Below are 25,889 nucleotides of genomic sequence, written 5' to 3' on the forward strand. Positions count from 1 at the left end.
TAGAAATAAGGCCATGCTCATTAAAAAAAGTCCTCCCTCATCTTAAACATCACCTACCGCCACTGGCCTAAAGTATAGCCTACTGTATGAAGCCTATCAAAACGAATTGCCCACATAGGCCGTTAATATAAGATATAAAGACAAGATGAAATTGAGAATAGTGAGGTAGCATAGGGAATGGAGCATGAACTAGAGCGACTGACTTTAAAAATAAAAAACACGCAAAAAACGCAGCCCTTGTGAAGCGAGTGAAGGCTTAACTGAATGAACAACAGAGAAAATGCTATATCAAAGTTTGTTAAAATAGTTTGGGGAACGGCCTATTTGATGGCATATTTAATGGACGGTGTCAAAACCGATAAGTTTTGTGTTTCCCCGTCTGAGTTGATATGCTGATTTGAGCTGATGGCCCATCAGTTGATTGACAGCTGATTGAACAGCTTGTTGACCAGCTGATTTGACCATCCCCACTCCTGCAATTCCCCCCAACCCTGTCTCTTTAATCATGTGACAATCATTATCATTCAATATTGTGATCACATTGATTGGATGAATATAAATTGATACAATGATAAAATCCAAACCAATTCACAACAATTGTAAAAATGAAAATGATTTAATTGCATGTACAGTTTACTATTATTCTCAGTTGTATTTGCAATTTTGTTGAGCTGAGACCCTTTTCTTTGACGTGTAAATTATCAGACTATTTGTTTTACTTCTTTAAGTAAATGCAATTAACTTGTAGGCCTAAGCAACCTTCCTAATGTGGAGGACGAGCTCTCTTAAAAAAAACAGCCCCGTCCGACCATGTTTCGCAGAGTGTTCGGTGGCTGCATGTAGCCTACGGTAGGCTTCTTGAAATGTCACCCAGTGGACCTGCAGTCTAAGGTACAATGTAGGTAGTAGGTAGGCTATAGTATTGTATTGTACACAAAAACACCTATTCTAGCTGCACCCTGGTGACAATTCTAAATATTTATTTAGACATTAAAATCCTCCTGCTTCAGGATTATTTTACTCCTCTGACGATACGGGTCAAATTAAGATCCAACATCTGTATAGGGCTAGGATTAGATTTAGGGTAAGGGATAGGGTTGGTGGAAAACTGGTTGAACAACTATAAACCGTCTGTAAGAAATGGTAAACAAAAGTATAACAAATTAACCCCAGATAGGAGAGAAAGGGAAGTATTTAATGGTCTGCTTATCTATTCAGGTTGGGAACAAAAACAGAGGAAATATAACTGAAAAAGCCCTGGGAAATTAATTCCTATCACTGGCTATGTGGTTCATGCAGGGAAGAGGTCAAATTGGGCAAGGATAAAATTTGTGAAAATCCCATCTGCTAAATGACAAATTGAATGAAATAAACTAAATGAATCCGGTTTCACACAAAATGTTGAAGTGAACAAGTAACTCAGAAATTATGGGTTGCTGTCCGGTGACTTCAGAGAGTTGCACAATATGACTCTGAGGCCTATTTACTCACCTGCAATGAAGCTGACTAATGTCAAGACAACTTGGAGCATTTTGCTGAACATGGTGGTGTGTGTGTATAAAAGTTAGCTTTTGGTTGTTTTTAAGATTGCCTGAGAGGTTTTACTCACTGAGACAACGGCAGCCAGCGTTTCTATACCGCCTGTGCTGAGGACGATGTATGGGATCACATTCTCTGCAAAGCCCGAGTCCCTCAAGATCCCATTGGTGTAGTACCAGATCTGTCAAGAGATAACAATGATCAACAAATACCACCGCATCAAAAGTGTGGACATTTTAGGCCACATCAAAGCTTTGGCCTGCATGTGCTCATATCTCTTGTACACCACCCATATCAATAAATAAATGTGAATAAATGATACCCCACACCAACTGAACCCATTGAAAACGACCCTTATATCAAATAGCATTTAACCATTGAAATGGATGTATACTGTATAGAGATGAATGCCTTTTTTTAATCCGTTTCAGAATTAAAGCAGTCCAGTGCCAAGTAGTTGGAATAGGCAGAAAATATAGAAAAGACGGCATAAATATCAATTCACCCACAAAGGTCAGGAGCAGGGCAATTGAACTGTAATGGGTGCGTGCTGGTGGCAGAGAAGTCAGGCGCAGGAGAACAAACTTGTTGTAAACGGAGTCGTTTAATAAGTGCTCACAAAACTCAGAAAACCAAAATATACTAAATAATAAAAGTGGGTACAAAACCCGTCGCACACCAGAACATAACATACAATCAAACAATCACCGACAAGGACATGAGAGGAAACAGAGGGTTAAATACACAACATGTAATTGATGGGATTGGAACCAGGTGTGAAGGAAGACAAGACAAAACCAATGGAAAATTAAAAATGGCTCGAAGGTCGGCAACGTCGACCACCGAACACCGCCCGAACAAGGAGAGGGACCGACTTAGGCGGAAGTCGTGACATCAACACTCATCTGCGCCATTGCGTTTAAAATCTGCATAATTTATTGAGACATTCACATTGCAGGTTAGAAATAAATGCCTTTACACTATTGAGTTATTTGTCCTACAAAAACTAAAAGGATAGCAACACCCCCAAGAATGTAAACCCAAATCACTTTTTTGGAAGTGTCGCTATGCCAGTTTATTTTTAAGTCAAAGGACATTATTACCGGCTCATTTTGAAGATAAACACCACATTCCAACAAAAGCGATTGGTGGCACTGGCATATTCCTATTTTAAAGGTCCAGTGAATGAGGAGCTAGTAAGAGCCTTGTACAGTAACTACGCCAGTGAGGATACAGCTACTGAATTAAATAGAACACTTAAAAATGTTCTCTATGGATACATCCCTGTCCTTTAAATTGCAAGCCCAATCTCCTGTCTGTCTTACGGGCCGGAAAGAAATGCCAATTACGGTGCAAAGGTCGATTAGTGATTTAATTAAGCCATAAGTTCCATTTGTTCTTGTTCAGCTGTGTCCTTGGATTGATACTAATCGAGCCTTTTTATTGTGAGCCCTCATGCTCATACACTGTCATCAGCATCTCATTCCTTCTATCTTGTTCCTATCAGACAGCAAAGTCACCAGTAATGCATTCGTAATGAAGTTTCTTGGGAAAAATTGCTTGTGAAGTTCTGTGACTATATGGCAATATATCTAAAAAGAAAATCTTAATTTAAATTCCTGAAAACATTTTTTTTCTTTGGTGGGGGGAGATACGTTTTTCAAGGACTGGTAAATGAATAAGCACATCGAGCATTGATGCAATAGATTGCATACTCCCATAAATCCCAGGAAGCGTCTTGCATAAACTTTGCATGAATAATTCAGCAAGTTCAAATAACATCTAGACGTTTGTCTGTGAAAGGGGATTATTATCTATCAGTAGGAGTTTTTCTTCCCCCCCTGACTGTTACCAACTTAATAACACTTCCATCTCAACTACTGCTGCTGGAGAGCCAAGCCACTTATTAGTCATTCCATTGTTAGATTAAAATGTAAATATATATATATATATATAAAATGTTTACCCCCTTTTTTTCCCCAATTTCGAACTTGTCTCATCGCTGCAACTCCCCAATGGGCTCGGGAAGCAAAGGTTGAGTCATGCGTCCGCCGAAACATGACCTGCCAAACCGCGCTTCTTAACACCCGCCTGCTTAACCCGGAAGCCAGCCGCACCAATGTGTCGGCAGAAACACCGTTCAACTGATGTCCGAGGTCAGCCTGCAGGCGCCCAACCCACCACTAGGAGTCACAAAATCGCGATGAGCCAAATAAAGCCCCCCCATTTTTTTTAAATCAGAGAACAGTACACTAAATTATCAGAGATGAGAGAAAGCTACCACTTACGGCATTCAGGCCACACAACTGGTAGCAGGCCATGGTGACTATGACGGTGATGACCTGCCAGCGCAAGGCGGGGTTAAGCAGGAGCTCGGTGACGGACGCCATGTGCAGGGTGTTCTGGGCCCGACCCTCAGCGTGCACCTCCTCCAACTCTTTGGACACGTCCTTCTTGCCTAGGAAGGCCCTGAAGGCTGAGACACACACAATGACTCCCAAAATGCTTATTATATAGAACAAAGACCAAGTTGTGGTTTGAGTTGTTTGTTAAGTTGAACAGGAAATAATTGGTAACTTCTGTACGTGGTACATTCTTTTTACACACGTTTTCTTTTACCTTTTTGTTCAACCCATCATCACCTTGACATAAGCAACTTTGGGAAAAAAAAATGTTTTACTGGTAAAAGAAAACCTGGTGTTGAGAAACACTGCAGTGACCGGAAACAGATTAAACTGTAAAGCTTTGTATAACTAAAGATGTTCCCAGCGACACATGCTTTAATTTTATGCCAAATTTGCAATAACCCTACTGCATATACTGTATAGTCTTGCAAAACTACACGGGTGACAGAAAACAAGTTTAGACAACACTTACTGTTGAAATTTGTTTAACTGAACAGGCCTACCTGTGATTTTCATTACATGCCAAATTTGCATTTTTGTAACGGATTGCACAGCTTTATTTTTCTGTAGGGAGATTATAAACAGTGACATTGTTCCCGTGGAGGGACTATTTTGTGTTCAATAGGATAAGTGTGTTGCTATGTAAGACAGTACTGGAACCTGAGCCCTTTCACAGCACGCAGAGTGATACACACAACAAAGGGGCCTTATCGAGACCAGACAGACTGTGAAACAACATTAGGCTGTTAGTGGAGAGATCTCACCAGGGTATTATCAGTACAGAACCCCATGCCGTGATCTCAGCTAGATCTATGAAAATGTGTAAATGTTTAGAGGCTGACAAAGAGGGACCAAGAGAATTGCGGTAAAGAGGAGATGGAGATGAAATACAATTCAATGCAGCTTTATTTTGTGCAAATGCTTCTCACATTGCCATTGTCACAGAGCACTTGACAAAAGGAAAGAGGAATTTGAGAGCAACAACTTGAGGGCGAAAAATATAACGCTTTCATAATAAGTTCCTTATAACAATGGCATAGCTCCAATCCTAATGCCTTAGGACAATTTATGAAGAAGCCATTTATGGTGATGACAACCTATCACAATATACAGACAGGTGTTGCATTCTCATTGCAGCATGATGTCAGCCTTAGGCCAGGCAGCTTCATGCTGATAGTTTTCAAACTCCAGTAAATCTCTACACAGAAAGTATATAGTAAAGAGGCTACGTTGAAGACTATAAATAAGGCGAGGAGATAGGAAAACAAAAGGGAATGAGGGAACAGAACACTCTGTGTCTGACTAGCTTCACGCTGGGCTAGTGATTGTGATAATATAAATCTACAGGCAGGATTTAGTGACAGCAGTGGTCTGTATCTGCCAACCTACAGTGGTTCCTCCTTTAAAAGTTGCGTCATACTGTGGCACACCTTGCGTGCTGCTGCAGAATTCTGTGGCACGTAATTTAATTGTCAGACATTTTTCCTGTTACTGCAAGCTATTGCTAGTTTGACCACCAGAGGGCATCTTTGACAAGCATTTGTATTCCGTATTGGCATTAGAGAATTTAAAACCTTTTTGTAAAACATAGTATATGGGATTGTTTTTAAGAAATTTGATATTATGGTGTTTCTATTCAGAGAAAAACTAAACCCTCGGGGTTCCCGTTAGTATGGAATGGAAAATATGGCGCTGTACAACGTGACGGTCAGGAGTAGGCTACAGGATTGGAGGATTCTAAATTGTTTGCCTTCATTAGACAACTTTGTTCCAATATTTCTGTAAATCAGTGATATTTATTCCCATAGTAATTTGTTATAGATCCATAACTAAATCAACATCTGCGTTTTGAAAGAGTATTTTTTATCAATATTTTATTAAGAAAATGTGTTTATTTGTTTATTAGGCTACTGTGCAATCTACAATACATACTGTAGTAAACATGGGAAAATGCCTAATTCCTTACATAAGGGAGAGCGGTCCATGTCTGTACTACAAAATGTGTGGCACGTGGGAGACCGGTGTTATTTCATAGTTGTGATGTCTTCACTATTATTCTACAATGTAGAAAATAGTTTTAAAAAATAAAGAAAAATCCTGGAATGAGTAGGTGTGTCGAAACTTTTGATTAATACTTTCTTAATCAATTTGATTCAAATTATATTTTTTCTATTCCAAGAAAAACGAAAAACCCTCTGGGTTTCCATTAGGATGGAATGGAATGGAAAATATGGCGTTGTACAACGTGCAGTACAGTACTGGGCTATTTATCTAAAGAATCCCCGCAGGGCATGAGGAAGGAGTAGGCTGTCCTTGTAAATAAGAATTTGTTCTTAACTGACTTGCCTAGTTAAATAAAGGTTACACTAAGGGCATAACATTTCTGCACCCTAATTTTCAAAATATTCTCTAACCAATACCCAAACGGAGATTAAGTGAAAATAAAAATCTCATTGATTTATCAAGACCAGTCCCCATGCTTGCCTCAGAGCAGCCGAAACGGTGCTAAAATAGTTTTAGGCTTTTGCTTCTAACTTTTATATGCTCTTTAAATAAATAAGACCTACACCATTTTTAACAGCATATTACTCAACACTAGTGAGACTAATTTCGCCTATGGTATGCCTACAGTATATCGGGGGGGGGGGGAATGTAATGACGTGACTCTCCGCCAATAATTACATTTAGAGGATTGGAGGACTCTAAATGAATATCTATGGGGCATTTTCCATTAGGATCATTAGTAGTATCATGTTGCATACATTTAAAACCTTTTCTCCATTCACAATGTCCTCTTCTGAACAGCTACACAAACAGAGGTTAAGGGCACAGTAAATGGTATTTTATTAGCTCTCGACTAAATGGCATTTGACAAGATTAAGATAGTCCCCCCAAAAAAAATCAAAAATAAGTTTGTTCTGCAGTGTCTGTCCTATATTGGAGAGATAGAAGTAAGATCACGAAAAAAAACATTGACATGGAGGCCACTGTGTTATTGGTTCTTTGATGCTGCAGAAATGTTTGGTACCCTTCCCCAGATCTGTGCCTCGAACACAATCCTGTCTCGGAGCACTACGGACAATTAATTCGACCTCATGGCTTGGTTTTTGCTGTGACATTCACTGTCAACTGTGGAACCTTATATAGACAGGTGTCTGCCTTTCTAAATAATATCTAATCAATTGAATTTACCACAGGTGGACTCAAATCAAGTTGCAGAAACATCTCAAGGATGATAAATGGAAACAGGATGCACCTGAGCTTAATGTGAAGTCTCACAGCAAAGGTCTGAATACTTATGTAAATAATGTATCTGTTTTTTTATTTTGAATACATTTGCAAACATTGCTAAGAAACAGTTTGCCTTTTCATTACGGGGTATTGTGTGTAGATTGATGACGGAAAAAAAATATATTTGATCCATTTTAGAATAAGGCTGTAACGTAACAAAATGTGGAAAAAGTCAAGGGGTCTTTCAACTGGTAGCCAGGGACATTCAGATGAGTCGTATGTGGCCTGTGGGCGTCAAATAATAAAACAACTGACAATGTACATGTTTGTGAGAGTCTTACCTTTCCACAGAGAGGTATTATTAGTGCGTAGCCCAAACTGTTCGACCCACAGACAGAAGTTGGAAGATTGTCTGTACCGACTTCAGACGACTCCCAAGACGCTTGTGGGGGTCATAGAGCAAAACGGAGAACACCATCACGTTCGTATGACCCCTCTATGGAACGATGACTCTTACGAACATGATGGTGTTCTCCGTTTGTAGGCCAAACCGTTCGGATGCTACAGACTGTAGCTCTGTCACCTTTCTCTGCAGAAGTGCAACATCGGCTAATGCAATCTCTAGCTTAAATTTACCGATTTTTTTTTTTTAATGGGGATTTTTGTATTATGCTAATTTGATTTCTGCGTGGGCACGGACATCGACTCCGAGGGGTTTTAAAGGCTCTTTTCAGAGGAAAGATCATTTTTAATTCAATGACTGCCACTATACAAAGAGGTTTGCACGCTGCGTTTAGGCTTACTCCTAAATCAGTGAAGAATAACAATATGGACACAGATGATTACAGTAGCCAGGGATGTAAAATGAGATGGCTGGACACTAGGGGTACTAATCAATAAATATTTTAATGAAAAATGGACCGCAAATGCGACAGTATTGGATGATCTGGAAAAAAATATATTCCTTTAGACTTCAAGTTAACATAAGGTTCTTAGCCCCATTCTGTCAAGAGTAGAACTTCCTCAAAAAAGCACATCCTTCCAAGTTTTAACTCTCAACCATCCTAGCCTTTCCCAGGAAACATGACTGTGGGATATTCCTGTGTACAAAGGCAGAAGGCAGTCTATTCAAAGGTCTCCATGGGTAATTTATAACATGACTTCAAAAGACCAGGGAGAATCATGTCTCCATAGACTTCACTGATCACACAATCCTTTAGGGATATCAGACATTAGGCTAGACAGTATAAAAGTGAACTTTCAAATGTAGCATGTTGTTTGTCCTGTGCCTTGCTACCCCATGCCGTTCTTTTGCCAAAAGGTTTAAGGGAAAGTCAGAAATATGACTGATTTTGTCAAGTATGTGGACAGTTCGGCAAAAGCGGTTGCATCAACACTAGAAGCATCAACATACTCTTTCATGCAGGTGTGACCGGTGAACACTAAGAGTAGCTTTCTTCCGTCTCACCAGTTGGCAATCAAGAACGAGGCTTTGCCTTTATAAACTGTGTTTGCATTCATTCACAGATCCTCTTGCTTTGTTGGTTGGCATGGTAATTTTTACTAAAGTATAATCAATTGTGAAAGTAGTTATTTGACAATGATCTTACTCCATCTAGAACCATTGTCCTCTCTGAGCACACCTTCCAGTAAGTAACAGTCTTGATTGAAATAAATGTATATTGTATAACTCTGAATGTGTCTGTAGCACAACATTTGAGCTCCTGAGACCCTGATTGTGCATTTGAACAACGAGAAGCAGAAAATCAATTGTTGCATCTTATCTTTGCTTTTAATTCCCATGCTCCACGCCTTATGTACAAGAACATGTTATCTTCGTATTGTTTAGTTGTATTTGGTTATAGGACTGCGTGCCCCATGGATAGGACAGGGATACCAGAAACATGCACTAGACACAGCTCCACAAACACACAACCAAAACAAGGCAGTACAATATTGATTAAAAGCACCAATCACAATTAACATAAGGATCCCCAACTATAATCACTTTCCATGCTCCAGCTCAGAGTCTGCCGACTTCTGTCAAAATATGATCGGTTTAAGTTTGTAGCTGCTACACAAACGTTTTAGAGTTGAGGTCTTCTGATAATTACCAACATTACCAACAATATAAAAAGTGTGGGGCATGGGAACAGGTGTAACTGATTCAAAGAGAAATGCACTTTATTTACAATAAGTGTGAACATAGCCTTACCTTTGCTTCAAAATGCACAATAAAATGTTTGGTTATGTTTGTTTAATGTCAGAGATAAGTAGGCCTTAGGCCTACTGGAACCCCTAGGAATGCGTGCCAAGTAAGAAGAATGGATCTTTAATGTACTACAATGCAACACATATACTTACAATTACAGAGACCATTAATAAGAACTAACATTGTATCCTCTCCCAGAGCACACCAAATGTCACAACATTTGTGAATGACTGCAAACATTGTTTGTTAGGAACCCACATTCAAAAATAAATGTATCAGTCCATTCCATTCTGTTGACCATTCTTTCCTCTGTCACATATGGGTTCCAGAGTGGCACAGCGGTCTAAGGCACTACAGTCCCTGGTTCGAATCCAGGCTCTATCACAGCCGGCTGTGATTGGGAGTCCCATAAGGCGGCGTGCAATAAATTAAATAAAGGATTTTTTTTTATTTTTAAATAGAAACATTTAAATTCCTTATTGTTCCTGAGGATCACTAGCATTAGTGGATCATACTAGGCTAATGTTGTGCAATACCTTAGGAAATGTAGCCTATTTGAATCATTATGGAACTCAGACTACACAAAGCAAGTTAAACCTGGAGCCTGGCTCACGGTTCACAACGACTGAATAGTTGTCATACATGATTAGTGAGATTTAGGGTAGATTTATAGGATTATTGTTCAACCCCTATTGTACACTTTCCTTCCACCTTCCAATATTTTAATGGACGGAATGCCAATATTATGACTTTCAGGATTAATCAAACCACTAATTTTGAATTCATCCATATACAGTATTTTGTGCATAAAGGCTCTCCAAACTGTTTTTTTTATTGTAATGATTCATACTTTCCTAACCCTAAAATGTAAACTACAAGATTAGTGTTTTTAAATCTACCAGTTAGTGCTGAAACAGAGACGAAAATAAATACAGTTGAAGTCGGAAGTTTACATACACCTTAGCCATGTACATTTAATAACTCAATTTTTCCAAAATTCCTGACATTTAATCCTAGTAAAACATCCCTGTCTTAGGTCAGTTAGGATCACCACTTTATTTTAAGAATGTGAAAAATAATAGTAGTGATTTAACTTCAGCTTTAGTTCTTTCATCACATTCCCTGTGGGTCAGAAGTTTACATGCACTCAATTAGTATTTGGTCGCATTGCATTTAAATTGTTTAATTTGGGTAGCCTTCCAAAAGCTTCCCACAATAAGTTGGGTGACTTTTGGCCCATTCCTCCTGACAGAGCTGGTGTAACTGAGTCAGGTTTGTAGGCCTCCTTGCACGCACACACTTTTTCAGTTCTGCCGACAAATTGTCTATAGGATTGAGGTCAGGGCTTTGTGATGGCCACTCCAATACCTTGACTTTGTTGTCCTTAAGCCATTTTGCCACAACCTTGGAAATATGCTTGGGGTCATTGTCCATTTGGAAGACCCATTTGCAACCAAGCTTTAACTTCTGGACTGATGTCTTGAGATGTTGCGTCAATATAGCCACATCTTTATCCTTTCCTCATGATGCCATCTATTTTGTGAAGCGCACCAGTCCCTCCTGCAGCAAAGCACCCAACAATATGACACTGCCGCCCCCGCTTCAAGGTTGGGATGGTATTCTTTGGCTTGCAAGCCTCCCCCTTTTTCCTCCAAACATAAAAATGGTCATTATGGCCAAACAGTTCTATTTTTGTTTCGTCAGACCAGAGGACATTTGTCCCCATGTACAGTTGCAAACCGTAGTCTGGCTTTATTATGGTGGTTTTGGAGCAGTGGCTTTTTCCTTGCTGAGCGGCATTTCAGGCTATGTTGATATAGGACTCATTTTACTGTGGATATAGATACTTTTGTACCGGATTCCTCCAGCATCTTCACAAGGTCCTTTGCTGTTCTCGGATTGATTTGCACTTCTCGCACCAAAGTACGTTCATCTCTAGGAGACAGAACGCGTCTCCTTCCTGAGCGGTATGACGGCTGCGTGGTCGCATGGTGTTTATACGTACTATTATTTGTACAGATTAACGTGGTACATTCAGGCGTTTGGAAATTGCTCCCAAGGATGAAACAGATGTGTGGAGGTCTACAATTTATTTTCTGAGGTCTTGGCTGATTTCTTTTGATTTTCCCATGACGTCAAGCAAGTTTGAAGGTAGGCCTTGAAATACATCCACAGGTACACCTCCAATTGACTCACATTATGTCAATTAGCCTATCAGAAGCTTCTAAAGCCATGACATCAATTTCTGGAATTCTCCAAGCTGTTTAAAGGCACAGTCAACTTAGTGTATGTGAACTTCTGACCCACTGGAATTGTGATACAGTGAATTATAAGTGAAATAATCTGTCTGTAAACAATTGTTGGGAAAATTTACTTCTGTCATGCACAGTAGATGTCCTAACAGACTTGCCAAAACTATAGATTGTTAACAAGAAATTTGTGGAGTGGTTTAAAAACAAATTTTAATGACTCCAACCTAAGTGTATGTAAACTTCCGACTTCAACTGTAAATGGCTTTCTTTAATTGATCCCTATATTCTTGAACCTGTTCTCTCAATGTATTCTATTGAGTCTGTCAACAAAATTTGAATAAAAATGTGTAATGTATTTAAAGGGATGGCTTAAGATAATTGTACTTAAAACCCCATTAAATGAAATCTTCACAAGAAAATCTGTTGGCCAGCAAGTGGGAGGGTTTTCAGCAATTGAATGAAATTTATTGAGTGCGCAAGGTAGTTTGTAGAGCGTGTTACACAACTGAATTAGGCAAGTCTGAATACCAAATACTGCAATGTGAGTAGGAAATGCAAAAATTCCTAAATCGGGATTGGCCCTTAAGCGAATTGGAGTGGATCTAGGATAATATGATGATGTGATGTGTCATGACCAGCCTTTCAAAGCACTTCGTAATTACAGATGTAAGTGCGATAGTCATTTAGGCAGGTTACCTTGGAGCTCCTGGGAACAGAGATAATGGTGGTCAGCTTGAAACATGTTGGGATTACAGACTGGGACAAGGATAGCTTGAAAATGTCTGAAGACACTTGCCAGCAAGTCTGCCCATGCTTTGAGAATGCTCCCTGGTATTCCGTCTGATTGTTGACCTGTTCAAACGTTTTGCTCACATCGGCCACAGAGAGTGAGATCACACAGTAATCCAGAAAAACATGGGCTTTCATGAAAGGCACAGTGTTATATTCCTCGGAACGAGCATAATGGTGTTTAGTTCATTTGGGAGTTATCCATTGCTAGGCAACTAATGGCTTTGTAATCCATTATTGTCTGCAAGCCGTGACACATACGGCAAGCATCAGAGCCGGTGTAATAAGACTAAAGGTTGTTTTGATCACAAGGACTGGGATATGTTCCGGGTAGCCTCAGAGTAATATATAGATTGACACAATGATTCGTAATCACAGTGAGTTTATAAGGAAGTGCATATAAAATGTTGTTCCCACTGTATATTAATACCTACCCTAACCTGAAACCGTACAGTGCCTTGCGAAAGTATTCGGCCCCCTTGAACTTTGCGACCTTTTGCCACATTTCATGCTTCAAACATAAAGATATAAAACTGTATTTTTTTGTGAAGAATCAACAACAAGTGGGACACAATCATGAAGTGGAACGACATTTATTGGATATTTCAAACTTTTTTAACAAATCAAAAACTGAAAAATTGGGCGTGCAAAATTATTCAGCCCCCTTAAGTTAATACTTTGTAGCGCCACCTTTTGCTGCGATTACAGCTGTAAGTCGCTTGGGGTATGTCTCTATCAGTTTTGCACATCGAAGGACTGACATTTTTTACCATTCCTCCTTGCAAAACAGCTCGAGCTCAGTGAGGTTGGATGGAGAGCATTTGTGAACAGCAGTTTTCAGTTCTTTCCACAGATTCTCGATTGGATTCAGGTCTGGACTTTGACTTGGCCATTCTAACACCTGGATATGTTTATTTTTGAACCATTCCATTGTAGATTTTGCTTTATGTTTTGGATCATTGTCTTGTTGGAAGACAAATCTCCGTCCCAGTCTCAGGTCTTTTGCAGACTCCATCAGGTTTTCTTCCAGAATGGTCCTGTATTTGGCTCCATCCATCTTCCCATCAATTTTAACCATCTTCCCTGTCCCTGCTGAAGAAAAGCAGGCCCAAACCATGATGCTGCCACCACCATGTTTGACAGTGGGGATGGTGTGTTCAGGGTGATGAGCTGTGTTGCTTTTACGCCAAACATAACGTTTTGCATTGTTGCCAAAAAGTTCAATTTTGGTTTCATCTGACCAGAGCACCTTCTTCCACATGTTTGGTGTGTCTCCCAGGTGGCTTGTGGCAAACTTTAAACAACACTTTTTATGGATATCTTTAAGAAATGGCTTTCTTCTTGCCACTCTTACATAAAGGCCAGATTTGTGCAATATACGACTGATTGTTGTCCTATGGACAGAGTCTCCCACCTCAGCTGTAGATCTCTGCAGTTCATCCAGAGTGATCATGGGCCTCTTGGCTGCATCTCTGATCAGTCTTCTCCTTGTATGAGCTGAAAGTTTAGAGGGACGGCCAGGTCTTGGTAGATTTGGAGTGGTCTGATACTCCTTCCATTTCAATATTATCGCTTGCACAGTGCTCCTTGGGATGTTTAAAGCTTGGGAAATCTTTTTGTATCCAAATCCGGCTTTAAACTTCTTCACAACAGTATCTCGGACCTGCCTGGTGTGTTCCTTGTTCTTCATTATGCTCTCTGCGCTTTTAACGGACCTCTGAGACTATCACAGTGCAGGTGCATTTATACGAGACTTGATTACACACAGGTGGATTGTATTTATCATCATTAGTCATTTAGGTCAACATTGGATCATTCAGAGATCCTCACTGAACTTCTGGAGAGAGGTTGCTGCACTGAAAGTAAAGGGGCTGAATAATTTTGCACGCCCAATTTTTCAGTTTTTGATTTGTTAAAAAAGTTTGAAATATCCAATAAATGTCGTTCCACTTCATGATTGTGTCCCACTTGTTGTTGATTCTTCACAAACAAATACAGTTTTATATATTTATGTTTGAAGCCTGAAATGTGGCAAAAGGTCGCAAAGTTCAAGGGGGCCGAATACTTTCGCAAGGCACTGTAGATAGATGGCGGCATTCGCGCAAAACTGAAAGCGCGAACCACCGCATTTAACCATAGAAAGACGACCGGGAATATGACAGAGTACAAACAGTGTAGTTATTTCCTCCACGAGGCAATCAAAGAAGTGAAACCTCAATATAGGGACAAAGTGGAGTCGCAATTCAACGGCTAAGACGTATGTGGCAGGGTCTACAGGCAATCACGGACTGCAAAAAAGAAAACCAGCCACGTCACGGACACCGACGTCTTGCTTCCAGAGAAAATAAACACCTTCTTTGCCCGCTTTGAGGATAATACAGTGCCACCGACACAGCTCGCTACAAAGAACTGCGGCCCCCCCTGTCCGTCTCCGTGGCCGACGTGAATAAGACATTTAAATGTGTTAACCCTCGCAAGGCTGCCAGCCTAGACGGCGACCCTAGCCGAGTCCTCAGAGCATGCGCAGACCAGCTGGCTGGAGTGTTTACGGACATATTCAATCTCTCCCTATCCCGGGCTGCTGTCCCCACATGCTTCAAGATGGCCACCATTGTTCCTGTACCCAAGAAAGCAAAGGTAACAGAACTGAATGACTATCGCCCCGTAGCACTCACTTCCATCATCATGAAGTGCTTTCAGAGACTAGTCAAGGATCATATCACCTCCACCTTACCTGTCACACTACAACCACTGCAATTTGCATACCACCCCAATAGGTCCACAGATGATGCAATCCCCATCACACTGCACACTGCCCTATCCCATCTGGACAAGAGGAATACCTATGTAGGAATACTGTTCACTGACTACAGCTCAGCATTCAACACCATAGTACCCTCCAAGCTCATCATTAAGCTTGAAGCCCTGGGACTCAACCCCACCCTGTGCAATTGGGACTTCCTGACGGGCCACCCCAGGTTGTGAAGGTAGGAAACAACATCTCCACCCCGCTGATCCTCAACACTTGGGCCCCACAAGAGTGAGTGCTCAGCCCCCTTCCTGTACTCCCTGTTCAGCCATGACTGTGTGGCCATGCACGCCTCCAACTCGATCATCAAGTTTGCATACGACCCAACAGTGGTAGGCTTGATAACCAACAACGACAAGACAGCCTACAAGGAGGTGGTGAGGGGACTCGGAGTGTGTTGTCAGGATAATAACCTCTCACTCAATATCAACAAAACAAAGATGATGATAGTGGACTTCAGGAAACAGCTGAGGGAGCACCCCCTATCCACATCAATGGGACAGCAGTTGAGAAGGTGGAAAGTTTCAAGTTCCTTGGCGTACACATCACGGACAAACTGAAATGGTCCACCCACACAGACAGTGTGGTGAAGAAGGTGCAACAGCACCTTCTTCAGGAGGCTGAAGAAATGTGGCTTGTCATCTAACACTCAAACTTTTACAGATGCACAATCGAGAGCATCCTGTCGGGCTGTATCACCGCCTGGTAAGGCAACTGCTCTGCACATAACCGTAAGGCTCTCCAGAGGGTAGTGAGGTCTACACAACGCATCACCGGGGCAAACTACCTGCCCTCCAGGACACCTATAGCACCCGATGTCACAGGAAGGCCAAAAAGATCATGAAGGACAACAACCACTCGAGCCACTGCCTATTCACCCCGCTACCATCCAGAAGGTCAGTTCAGGTGCATCAAAGCTGGGACCGAGACTGTAAAAATAGCTTCCATCTCAAGGCCATCAGACTGTTAAACAGCCATCACTAACACATAGAGGCTGCTGCCTACATACATACATACTTGAAATCACTGGCCACTCTAAAAAAGTCAATTTCTTACTGCCACTTTAGTAATGATATTTACATATCTTGCATTCATCCCAAATGTATATACTGTATTTTATACTATCTATTGCATCTTGTCTCTCCCGGTCGGCCATGGCCCATCCGTATATTTATATTTACATATTCTTATTCCATCCCTTAGATTTATGTGTATTAGGTAGTTGTTGTGGAATTGTTAGATTACTTGTTACATAAGGCTGCACTTTCGGAACTAGAAGCACAAGCATTTCGCTACACTCGCAATAACATCTGCATGTGACCAATAAAATTTGATTTGAATATTCCGCCAACCTCCTATATTGTCCTTTTGCATGTGTGATGTCTCGTCTGAGGTCGTAGCGGGCTTTCTTGTATGTGTCCGTGTCCCATTTCTTGTAAGCAGTAGCTCTAGCCTTTTGCCCAGCGTGGATATTGCCTGTAATCCATGGTTGTTGATTTGGATACGTTCTTATAGTCACTGTGGGGATGACATCGTCTATGCACTTACTGACAAAGCTTGTGACTTGTGGTAAACTCCTCAATGCTATCGGATGAGTCCAGGAATTTATCCCAGTCTGTACAAGAAAAACAGTATTGTAGCCTCGATACAGCCGACCACTTCCGTATTGAGCGCATCACTGGCACTTCCTGTTTGAGCTTATATTTGTAAACAGAAAGCAGGAGAATGGAGTCATTGTCAGATATCCTGAAGGCAGAACGGGGGAGGGCCTTGTATGCGTTTCTGGGGGTAGAATAGAGTTTTAGCTCCCCTAGTGGTGCAGGAGACGTGTTGGTAGAAGTAAGGTAGGATGGTTTTAAGTATCTCCGCGTTAGTTTCCACCCACCAGAATTGCTGCCTTTGGGTGAGCGGTTTATTGTTTGTTTATGGCCCTGTACAGTTCATTGACTGCCAGAGTGGTGTTGGCATGTGAAAGGAGTTGTCTACATCCTTTCACAGATGAGAACTTGTCTTGGTAGATAAAAGGGTCTGCCACTAACCATAAGGTATTCTAAATCAGGTGAGCAAAAGCTCGAGATTTCCTTCACACTGGAAGCAGCATACTAGTTGTTATTTATTTTAAAAAACAGTCCTCCTTTCAACTTCTCTGAAGCCACTATACAATCCTACTACGTGCATAGTGGCATCATCCAGTAACGTTTCAGTAAGACATATAATTGTAGCTTATTCTAATTGTAGAATCTCTTATCAACAAGACTTGAACGAAGGTCAACCGGCAAGCCACGCTTGTCAACTGATGACCAAAGTCAGCCTACAGGCACCCATCAGGAGTCGTTACAGCACGATGAGCCAAGTAAGGCCCCTACGGCCAAATCCTCCCCTAACCCTGACAATTCTGCTCCACTCTATAGGACTCCCGGTCACGGGTGGTAATGACAGAGCCTGAGATCAAACCCCAGGCTGTAGTGATGCCGCAACAATGAGACGCGGTGCGTTAAACCGCTGCGCCACCGGGACTACAGCTCTTTTCCCAGTGCAGTGTTTTGGGAGCCCGTGGAACAAAGGAATAGAGTCCAGTAAGAACAGTGGAACAGTTGAGTCGGATTTGAAGTCGAAATCGAGGTTACTAACTGCCAATCTGATGTCCAGAGATTCTCGGTGGTCATATAGGATAATAGAATTTCTGTACAAAAGAAAAGTAAAGAAACACTGTTTAAAAAAGTCTATACATCGCAAAGTTGGGTTGGAACTCGTAAGATGTCGCCCTTCTCCATCAGCACCATCTTGTTGGTCACATGTGTATGAGCACCTCAGTAATTCAGCACTGTGCAGGAGTTTTTGGCATCATTAATGCAATTTGGCTAGCTCAAGAGCATGATACAGCGTTGATTGAAGAGGAGACAGAGAGCTGGTTTCAAGCGCAGGGCGCAACAGGTGTTTATTGAAAAGGCGGCAGGTAGGTAGCTGGGTCCAGGGGCAGGCAGAAGGTCATACATAGGGGGTCCAAAAGGGCAACAGTACAGGCAGGGAAAAGGCTAGTAACATAGTCCGGGAGATCAGGCAATAGGTAGATAACATGAAATCCGATAGGCTAAAGTACAGGCAGTGAATAGGCAAAAGGCGTCGTCAGTGAGGCAGGCAAAAACTATCATACAAGGGAGGAGTAAATCACGGGAAAAAGAGTTCTGAAAGACGAGTGTCACAAAACAAACAATACCTCACAGAGATGGGGTGCAAAGAACTGAACAAAATGGTGTGTGATAATGACATACAGGTGTGTGAACTGTTGATTAGAATTCATTTGATTGGGATCTGGAGAGTGAGCTGCGTTCAGGGGATCTAGGTGTGAAAGTGTGGGCTGGAAAGTGAGCTGTGTTCAGGGGATTTACGTGTTTGAGGGTGTGAGTTGGAAGCAGACGTTACAACATGTAATCCATGCCAATGCAATGTGTGATGAGTATATTCATAAGTACACAACACAGTATCTGCAGCATCTTTTTGATGAGTCATTATCTCAGCAGGCCATATATGCAAAGGCAATGTAAACATGTGTGTGTGTTTATTTAAGAGGGTTTACCTTTCTCTGCACCGGCTTCATCCCTCCTCTCCATCAGAAGGAAGCGTGGGCTTTCGGGTAGGAAGGGCAGCACACAGAGCTGCAGCAAGGCAGGCAAGGCCAGGAAGGCAAAGAGGAAGTTCCATCTGGACTCCTGCAGGAACCCCAAGAGATAACAGATGGAAAGAAGGATAACCACCAGAGAATTACAATAAATAACCACCATACACTGAACAAAAATATGCAAAATATTGGTCTCATGTTTCATGAGCTGAAATAAAAGAGCCCAGAAAGGTTCCATATGCACAAAAAGCTTTTTTCTCTAAAATGATGTGCACAAATGTGTTTACATCCAGGTCAGTGAGCATTTCTCCTTTGCCAAGATAATCCACACACCTGACAGGTGTGACATATCAAGAAGCTGATTAAACAGCATGATCTTTAAACAGGTGCACCTTGTTCTGGGGACAATAGAAGGCCACTATAAAATGTGCAGTTTTGTCACACAACACAATGCCACAGCTGTCTCAAGCTTTGAAGGAGTGTGCAATTGGCATGCTAACTGCAGGAATGTCCACCAGAGCTGTTGCCAGATAATTTCATGTTAATTTCTCTACCATAAGCCTCCTCCAATGTCGTTTTTGTAACGGATTTCCTCTTCCTCTTCTGAGGAGGAGTAGGAGAGATCGGACCAATGCGCAGCATGGTACGTATCCCTAATGTATTTTAATGAGAATGAATACAAAATACAAAAATAACAAGAGAATCAAAATGAAAACCGAAACAATCCCGAATGGTGCTAACACTGAAACGGAAAATATTCACCCACAAAACACAGGTGGGAAAAGGCTACCTAAGTATGATTCTCATTCAGAGACAACGAACGACATCTGCCTCTGATTGAGAACCATACCAGGCCAAACACAACCTAGAAAAAACTAACATAGACTGCCCACCCCAAATCACACCCTGACCATACTAACACAAAGACAAAGTAAAGGAACTAGGGTCAGAACGTGACAGTTTTAGAGAATTTGGCAGTACGCCCAACTGGACTCACAACTGCAAACCACGCGTAACCACGCCAGCCCAGGACCTCCACATCCAGTTTCTTCACCTGCGGGATCGTCTGAGACCAACCACCCAGACACCTGATGAAACAGTGGAGTATTTCTGTCTGTAATAAAGCCCTTTTGTAGGGAGAAACTCGTTCTTAATGGCTGGGCCTGGCTCCCCTGTGGGTGGGCCTATGCCCACCCATAGCTGTGCCCTGCCCAGTCATGTGAAATCCATAAATTAGGGCCTAATGAATGTATTTCAATTGACTGATTTCCTTATATGAACTGTAACTCAGTAAAATCGTTGAAATTGTTGCATGTTGCATTTATATTTCTCTTCAGTATAAATACAATGGATAGAACAGACATTCAAATTAATTGCTATAGTATGTGGCCCTTCAGCTACATTGGTGGATTGGATTAATTTATGTTTACTGCAACAAAGGATTTTTCAGAATTTGGTACACTACAATATTCTGTTGCATTTGGTTTGCAACAGTTGGGGTTTGTCTAAAGCTTACAACCTGTGGAACAATGTTGCAAACATTTTTTTTTTTTTTTAAATGGCGAATTCCTTTTTCAAGATCATTATAATGGGTACATCCAAATGCATGGCAAAAGAAACAAAGGTAAAACAAGCAAATTAAAGTTCACATAGTTTGCTGTCATTTCAGCGGCTTGATTTGATTGTGTGTTGGCTTTAGTTGGCTAGCTAGCAAAGGAGAGGTAGCTAGCCTGCATAGCTACAGTGCATTCAGAAAGCATTCATAACCCTTGACTTATTCCACATTTTGTTGTGTTACAGCCTAAATTCAAATTGTATTAAATAAAAAATGCTCACACACAATACCCCATAATGAAAACATATTTTAAGAAATGTTTGGAAATGTACTGAAAATGAAACGCAGAAATATCTCATTTAGGTACATACAGTACCAGTCTAAGACACACCTACCTACTCATTAGAGTTTTTCTTTATTTTTACTTTCTTATTTTCTACATTGTAGAATAATAGTGAATACATCAAAACTATGAAATAACATATGAAATCATGTAGTAACCAAAAAAGTGTTAAACAAATGAAAATATATTTTATATTTGAGATTCTTTAAAGTAGCCACCCTTTGCCCTGATGACAGCTTTGCACACCGACGACTATGATCGATAATGTCAAAAGCCACAATGAAGTCGAACAAAAACATTTTAGCATGAATTTCTCTCTGTCGGCTATTTGAGCCAGTAAAAGGGGCTTTAATATTCTTGGGTAGCAGATTGACTTTTGCTTCCCTCCAGGCCTGAGGGCACACACTTTCTCGCAGGCTTAAATTGAAGATATGTGTCTGTGCCTCTTCACAGCCCTCTGTTCCATAAGGTGTATTTTAAATCAGATTTTACTGCTTGCATGAGTTAGTTGATGTGCAATAGAGTTCCATGTAGTCATGGCTCAATGAAGTACTGTGCACCTCCCATAGTCTGTTTTGGACTTGAAGAGGCCTCTGGTGGCATGTGTTGTGGGCTAGGCATGGGTGTCCAAGCTGTGTGCTAGCAATTTAAACAGACAGCTTGGTGCATTCAGCATGTCAATACTTCTCACAAATACAAGTAGTGATAAAGTCAATCTCTCCTCTACTTTGAGCCAGCAGAGATTGACATGCATATTGTTAATGTTTGCTCCCCGTGTACATTTAAGGGCCAGCTGTTCTGCCCTTTTCTGGGCCGATTGTCATTTTCATTCGTTTTTTTCCACCTGGCCACACGACTGGACAGTCGTCCAGGTGCGACAAAACTAGGCACTGTTGCTAGTGTTGTTAATTAAGAAGGCACAGCAGAGCTTTATTATGGACAGACCTATACCTATCTTAGCTACTGTACTTTTTACCCCTTTTTTCGCCCCAATTTCGTGACTCTTGGGTAGCGGAATTACTTTTGCTTCCCTCCAGGCCTGAGGGCACACACTTTCCTGTAGGCTAAGAAGAGATGGAAAATAGGAGTTGCAATATCGTCCGCTATCATCGTCAGTCATTTTCCATCCGAGTTGTCAGACACAGGTGGCTTGTCAGTGTTGATAGAAAACAATAATTTGTACACCTCCACACTTACTTTACGGAATTCAAAATGACAATGCTTGTCTTTCATTATTTGGTTAGTTATGCATGGATGTGTAGGCTCAGAATTTGTTGTTGGCATGTCATGCCCAAGTTTGCGAACCTTGCCAATTAAAAAATTACAGAAGTTGGCAACATCAGTGGATTTTGTGATGAATGAGCCATCTGATTCAATGACTGGTGGAACCATGCCTTTTTGACCAAAACTTAATTTAAGGTGCTCCAAAGATGTTTACTATAATTTATCTTTGTTTCATAGGACAGTTTCTTCTTTAAGTTCAATTTAGTTACATGGTTTCTTAATTTACACTATGTTTGTCAATCGGCTGTGCAGTCAGACTTATCTGCCATTCTTTTTTGCCTCATCCCTCTCAACCATACACATTTACAATCAATCCACTGGGATTTAACAGTTTTTACAGTCATTTTCTTAATGGGTGCATGCGTATTAGTAACTGGAATAAGCAATTTCATAAATGTGTCAAGTGCAGCATCTGGTTGCTCCTCATTACACACCACAGACCAGCAAATATTCTTTACATCTTCAACATAGGTTTTGTAGTGATTCCTATTATATGACCTCTTATACACTATAGGCCCAGCATTTGCAATTTTGGTTTTCCTAGATATGGCTACTACATTATGATCACTACATCAGATGGATGTGGATACTGCTTTAAAGCAGATTTCTGCAGCATTAGTAAAGATGTGATCAATACATGTGGATGATTTCATTCCTGTGCTGTTTGTAAATACTGTGCACCTGGTAGGTTGACTGATAACCTGACCCAGGTTGCAGGCACTGGTTATACTTTGAAGCTTTTTCATGAGTGGGCAGCTTGATGGAAGCCAGTCAATATTGTCGTGGCGGAATCAGAATTATTTAGGTAACATTTCTAAATAATGTTTTATTATTTTTATTTTTATTTATTTTTATGTGAGATATGTCATTAGAATGTCTATTTTTGGATAATACTGTTGGCCGGTTGCAGTTATCTGTTCTCTGTCAGGTTTCAGTTACTTGGGCCGCAAAGAGGGGAGAGGTCAAGCTTGTCTTCATATGTAAACAAATCTTTTAAACCAATTATCTCTTGGCTCCACAATGTCTGTGTGCCAGTCACTGTGTCTCTGTGATCTTGTCCAGGAGGGGTGTATTTGATATATGCCTGTTGATGAGGTTTTGTTTTATGGTCCTGAGAGCGAGATAAGAACATAGTTTAGGAGACAAAGCTGAACGATAATTTATAGCCAATGCTGTCTGGCTATGTGTGTCTTTGCTGTAAAGGATCTCAGTTGCAATGTGTAAGGACTCTCAGAGAATTCATTTATAGATACTGAATTGATCTGAGAGTCACAGGGTTGTGATGGAGCTCATATAATTAAAGATGGACTTTATGATAACTCTGACTTGTGTGTGGTTTGCTCTCATGATTTGGTAAATACAGGAAATGTCCACTACAATATTTACTTTATACTTATTACTTCAACAGCATTTGACATGAGATCCTCTCTAAGCTTTACAGCAATATGACTGAACATATACCGCAACACCTCCTCCATTGGCATTACTGTCTCTTCTGAAGATGTTGAAACCATGTATTGCTACCATTGTGTTAACAAAGGTATTATCTAAGTGAGTTTCAGAGAATGTTATATGTTACTAGTAAATTATCGATTTCATTAACCTTTTTTTTGGCAACGTATGTCAATGTGAGATATTTTTAGCACTTTTCTGTGATTCTTGTTTTTATTGCTTTACTGGCAGGCTTATCCGAGGTAGACATGACACTGATATTCACAGTTGAAGTCGGAAGTTTACATACACTTAGGTTGGATTCATGAAAACTCGTTCTTCAACCACTCCACAAATTTCTTGTTAACAAACTATAGTTTTGGCAAGTCGGTTAGGGCATCTACTTTTAAGTAATTTTTCCAACAACTGTTAACAGACAGAATATTTCACTTATAATTCACTTATAATTCACTGTATCACAATTCCAGTGGGTCAGAAGTTTATATATACAAACATTTTTATTATGATATTTAAAAATTAAAAAAATTATAGCAGCTAACGACCCCTGAACGCACAGCCGCTAATCTGCGGCCTGCTAGCTATCTTAAGCACATTGGACTGCTGACTTAAGAGGCCCTTCGGACATATTTCTCGGCCACTATACATATTTTGCCAATTGGCCTGGTTTACCACACGGAGCCCTGCTGATCCGTCCGCTGATGTAACTGCACGAGGGGGGCACAACAGACTTCCATCACGTCATCCCTCTAAGGCCTTTCTGTTAGCCTGCTAGCCCCGTGCCGCTAGCTGCTTAAAGCCACGCATTGGACTTGTATGATCACCCGGCTACGCATGCCTTTCCCTAACGTCACCATGCCATGTCGATTGCTGTTCGGGTTTGTAACTATTGTTTTATTTCACTGTAAAGCCTCTAGCACTGCTCAACACGCCTCGGCTAACAATTTAGTTCCACCCCCCACACACGCAGTGACATCACCTGGTTTAAATGTTATTTCTAGAGACAATATCTCTTTCATTATCACTATATGCACAGGTTTACCCCCACTGTATTCACATCCTACTATACCTTTATCTGTACATTATACCTTGAATATATTCTACCGTGCCCAGAAATCTGCTCCTTTTACTCTGTTCTGAACGTACTAGAAGTCCAGTTCTGTTAGCCTTTAGCCACACCCTTATCCTACTCCTCCTCTGTTCCTCCGGTGATGTAGAGGTCAATCCAGGCCCTGCAGTGTCTACCTCCACTCCCATCCCCCAGGCTCTCTCATTTGTTGACTTCTATAACCGTAAAAAGCCTTGGTTTCATGCATGTTAACATTAGAAGCCTTCTCCACCAATCCGGACGTCCTAGCCGTGTCTGAATCCTGGCTTAGGAAGACCACCAAAAACCTTGGCATTTCCATTCCTAAAACACGTCGGCGAGCAGGCCTTTCTAATCGACCTGGCCGGGGTATCCTGGAACGACATTGACCTCATACCGACAGTAGAGGATGCCTGGTTATTCTTTAAAAGTGCCTTCCTCACCATCTTAAATTGGCATGCCCCATTCAAAAAATGTAGAACCAGGAATAGATATAGCCCTTGGTTCACTCCAGACCTGTCTGCCCTTGACCAGCACATAAACATCCTGTGGCGTTCTGCATTAGCATCGAATAGCCAATGTGATATGCAACTTTTCAGGGAAGTTAGGAACCAATATACACAGGCAATTAGGAAAGCTAAGGCTAGCTTTTTTAAACATAAATATGCATCCTGCAGGACAAACTCAAAAAAGTTATGGGACACTGTAAAGTCCATGGAGAATAAGAGCACCTCATCCCAGCTACCCACTGCTCTGAGGCTAGGAAACACTGTTACAACCGACAATTTCAATAAGCATTTCTCCACAGCTGGCCATGCTTTCCACCTGGCTACCCCTACCCCGGTCAACTGCCCGGCACCCTCCACAGCAACCCGGTCATCCCCATCTTCAAAGGGGGAGACACTGTAGACCCAAACTGCTACAGACCTATATCTATCCTACCCTACCCTAAGGTCTTCGAAAACCAAGTAAACAAACAGATTACTGACCATTTTGAATCACATCGTACCTTCTCCGCTATGCAATCTGGTTTCCGAGCTGGTCATGGGTGCACCTCAGCCACGCTCAAGGTCTTTAACGATATCATAACCGCCATCGATAAGAGACATTACCGTGCAGCTGTATTCATCGACCTGGCCAAGGCTTTCGACTCCGTCAATCATCACATTCTTATTGGCAGACTCAACAGCCTCGGTTTCTCAAATGATTGCCTCGCCTGGTTCACCAACTACTTCTCTGATAGAGCTCAGTGTGTCAAATCGGAGGGCCTGTTGTCCGGACCTCTGGCAGTCTATGGGGGTGCCACAGGGTTCAA

At 41.2% G+C, this 25,889-nt stretch overlaps 1 protein-coding gene across 2 annotated transcripts in view; it reads right to left on the minus strand.

Annotated features, from left to right (window-relative positions):
- slc2a9l2 (solute carrier family 2 member 9, like 2) overlaps positions 1-25,889 on the minus strand; it is a 237,020-nt gene that overhangs the window by 126,035 nt on the left and 85,096 nt on the right. The window contains exons 7-9 of one of the 2 annotated variants that reach the window (XM_021568636.3): positions 18,815-18,947; positions 3,828-4,015; positions 1,610-1,720 (exon numbers count right to left, since the gene is read on the minus strand). In XM_021568636.3, coding sequence (XP_021424311.2) covers positions 1,610-1,720; positions 3,828-4,015; positions 18,815-18,947 — 432 coding nt within the window. Of the gene's footprint in view, positions 1-1,609; positions 1,721-3,827; positions 4,016-16,589; positions 16,924-18,814; positions 18,948-25,889 lie in introns of those variants that run through there. The other variant, XM_090205198.1, reaches the window with a different exon arrangement.

Source organism: Oncorhynchus mykiss, chromosome 17, assembly GCF_057628025.1.
Source record: "Oncorhynchus mykiss isolate SJ-2025 chromosome 17, ASM5762802v1, whole genome shotgun sequence".
Taxonomy (NCBI): domain Eukaryota; kingdom Metazoa; phylum Chordata; class Actinopteri; order Salmoniformes; family Salmonidae; genus Oncorhynchus; species Oncorhynchus mykiss.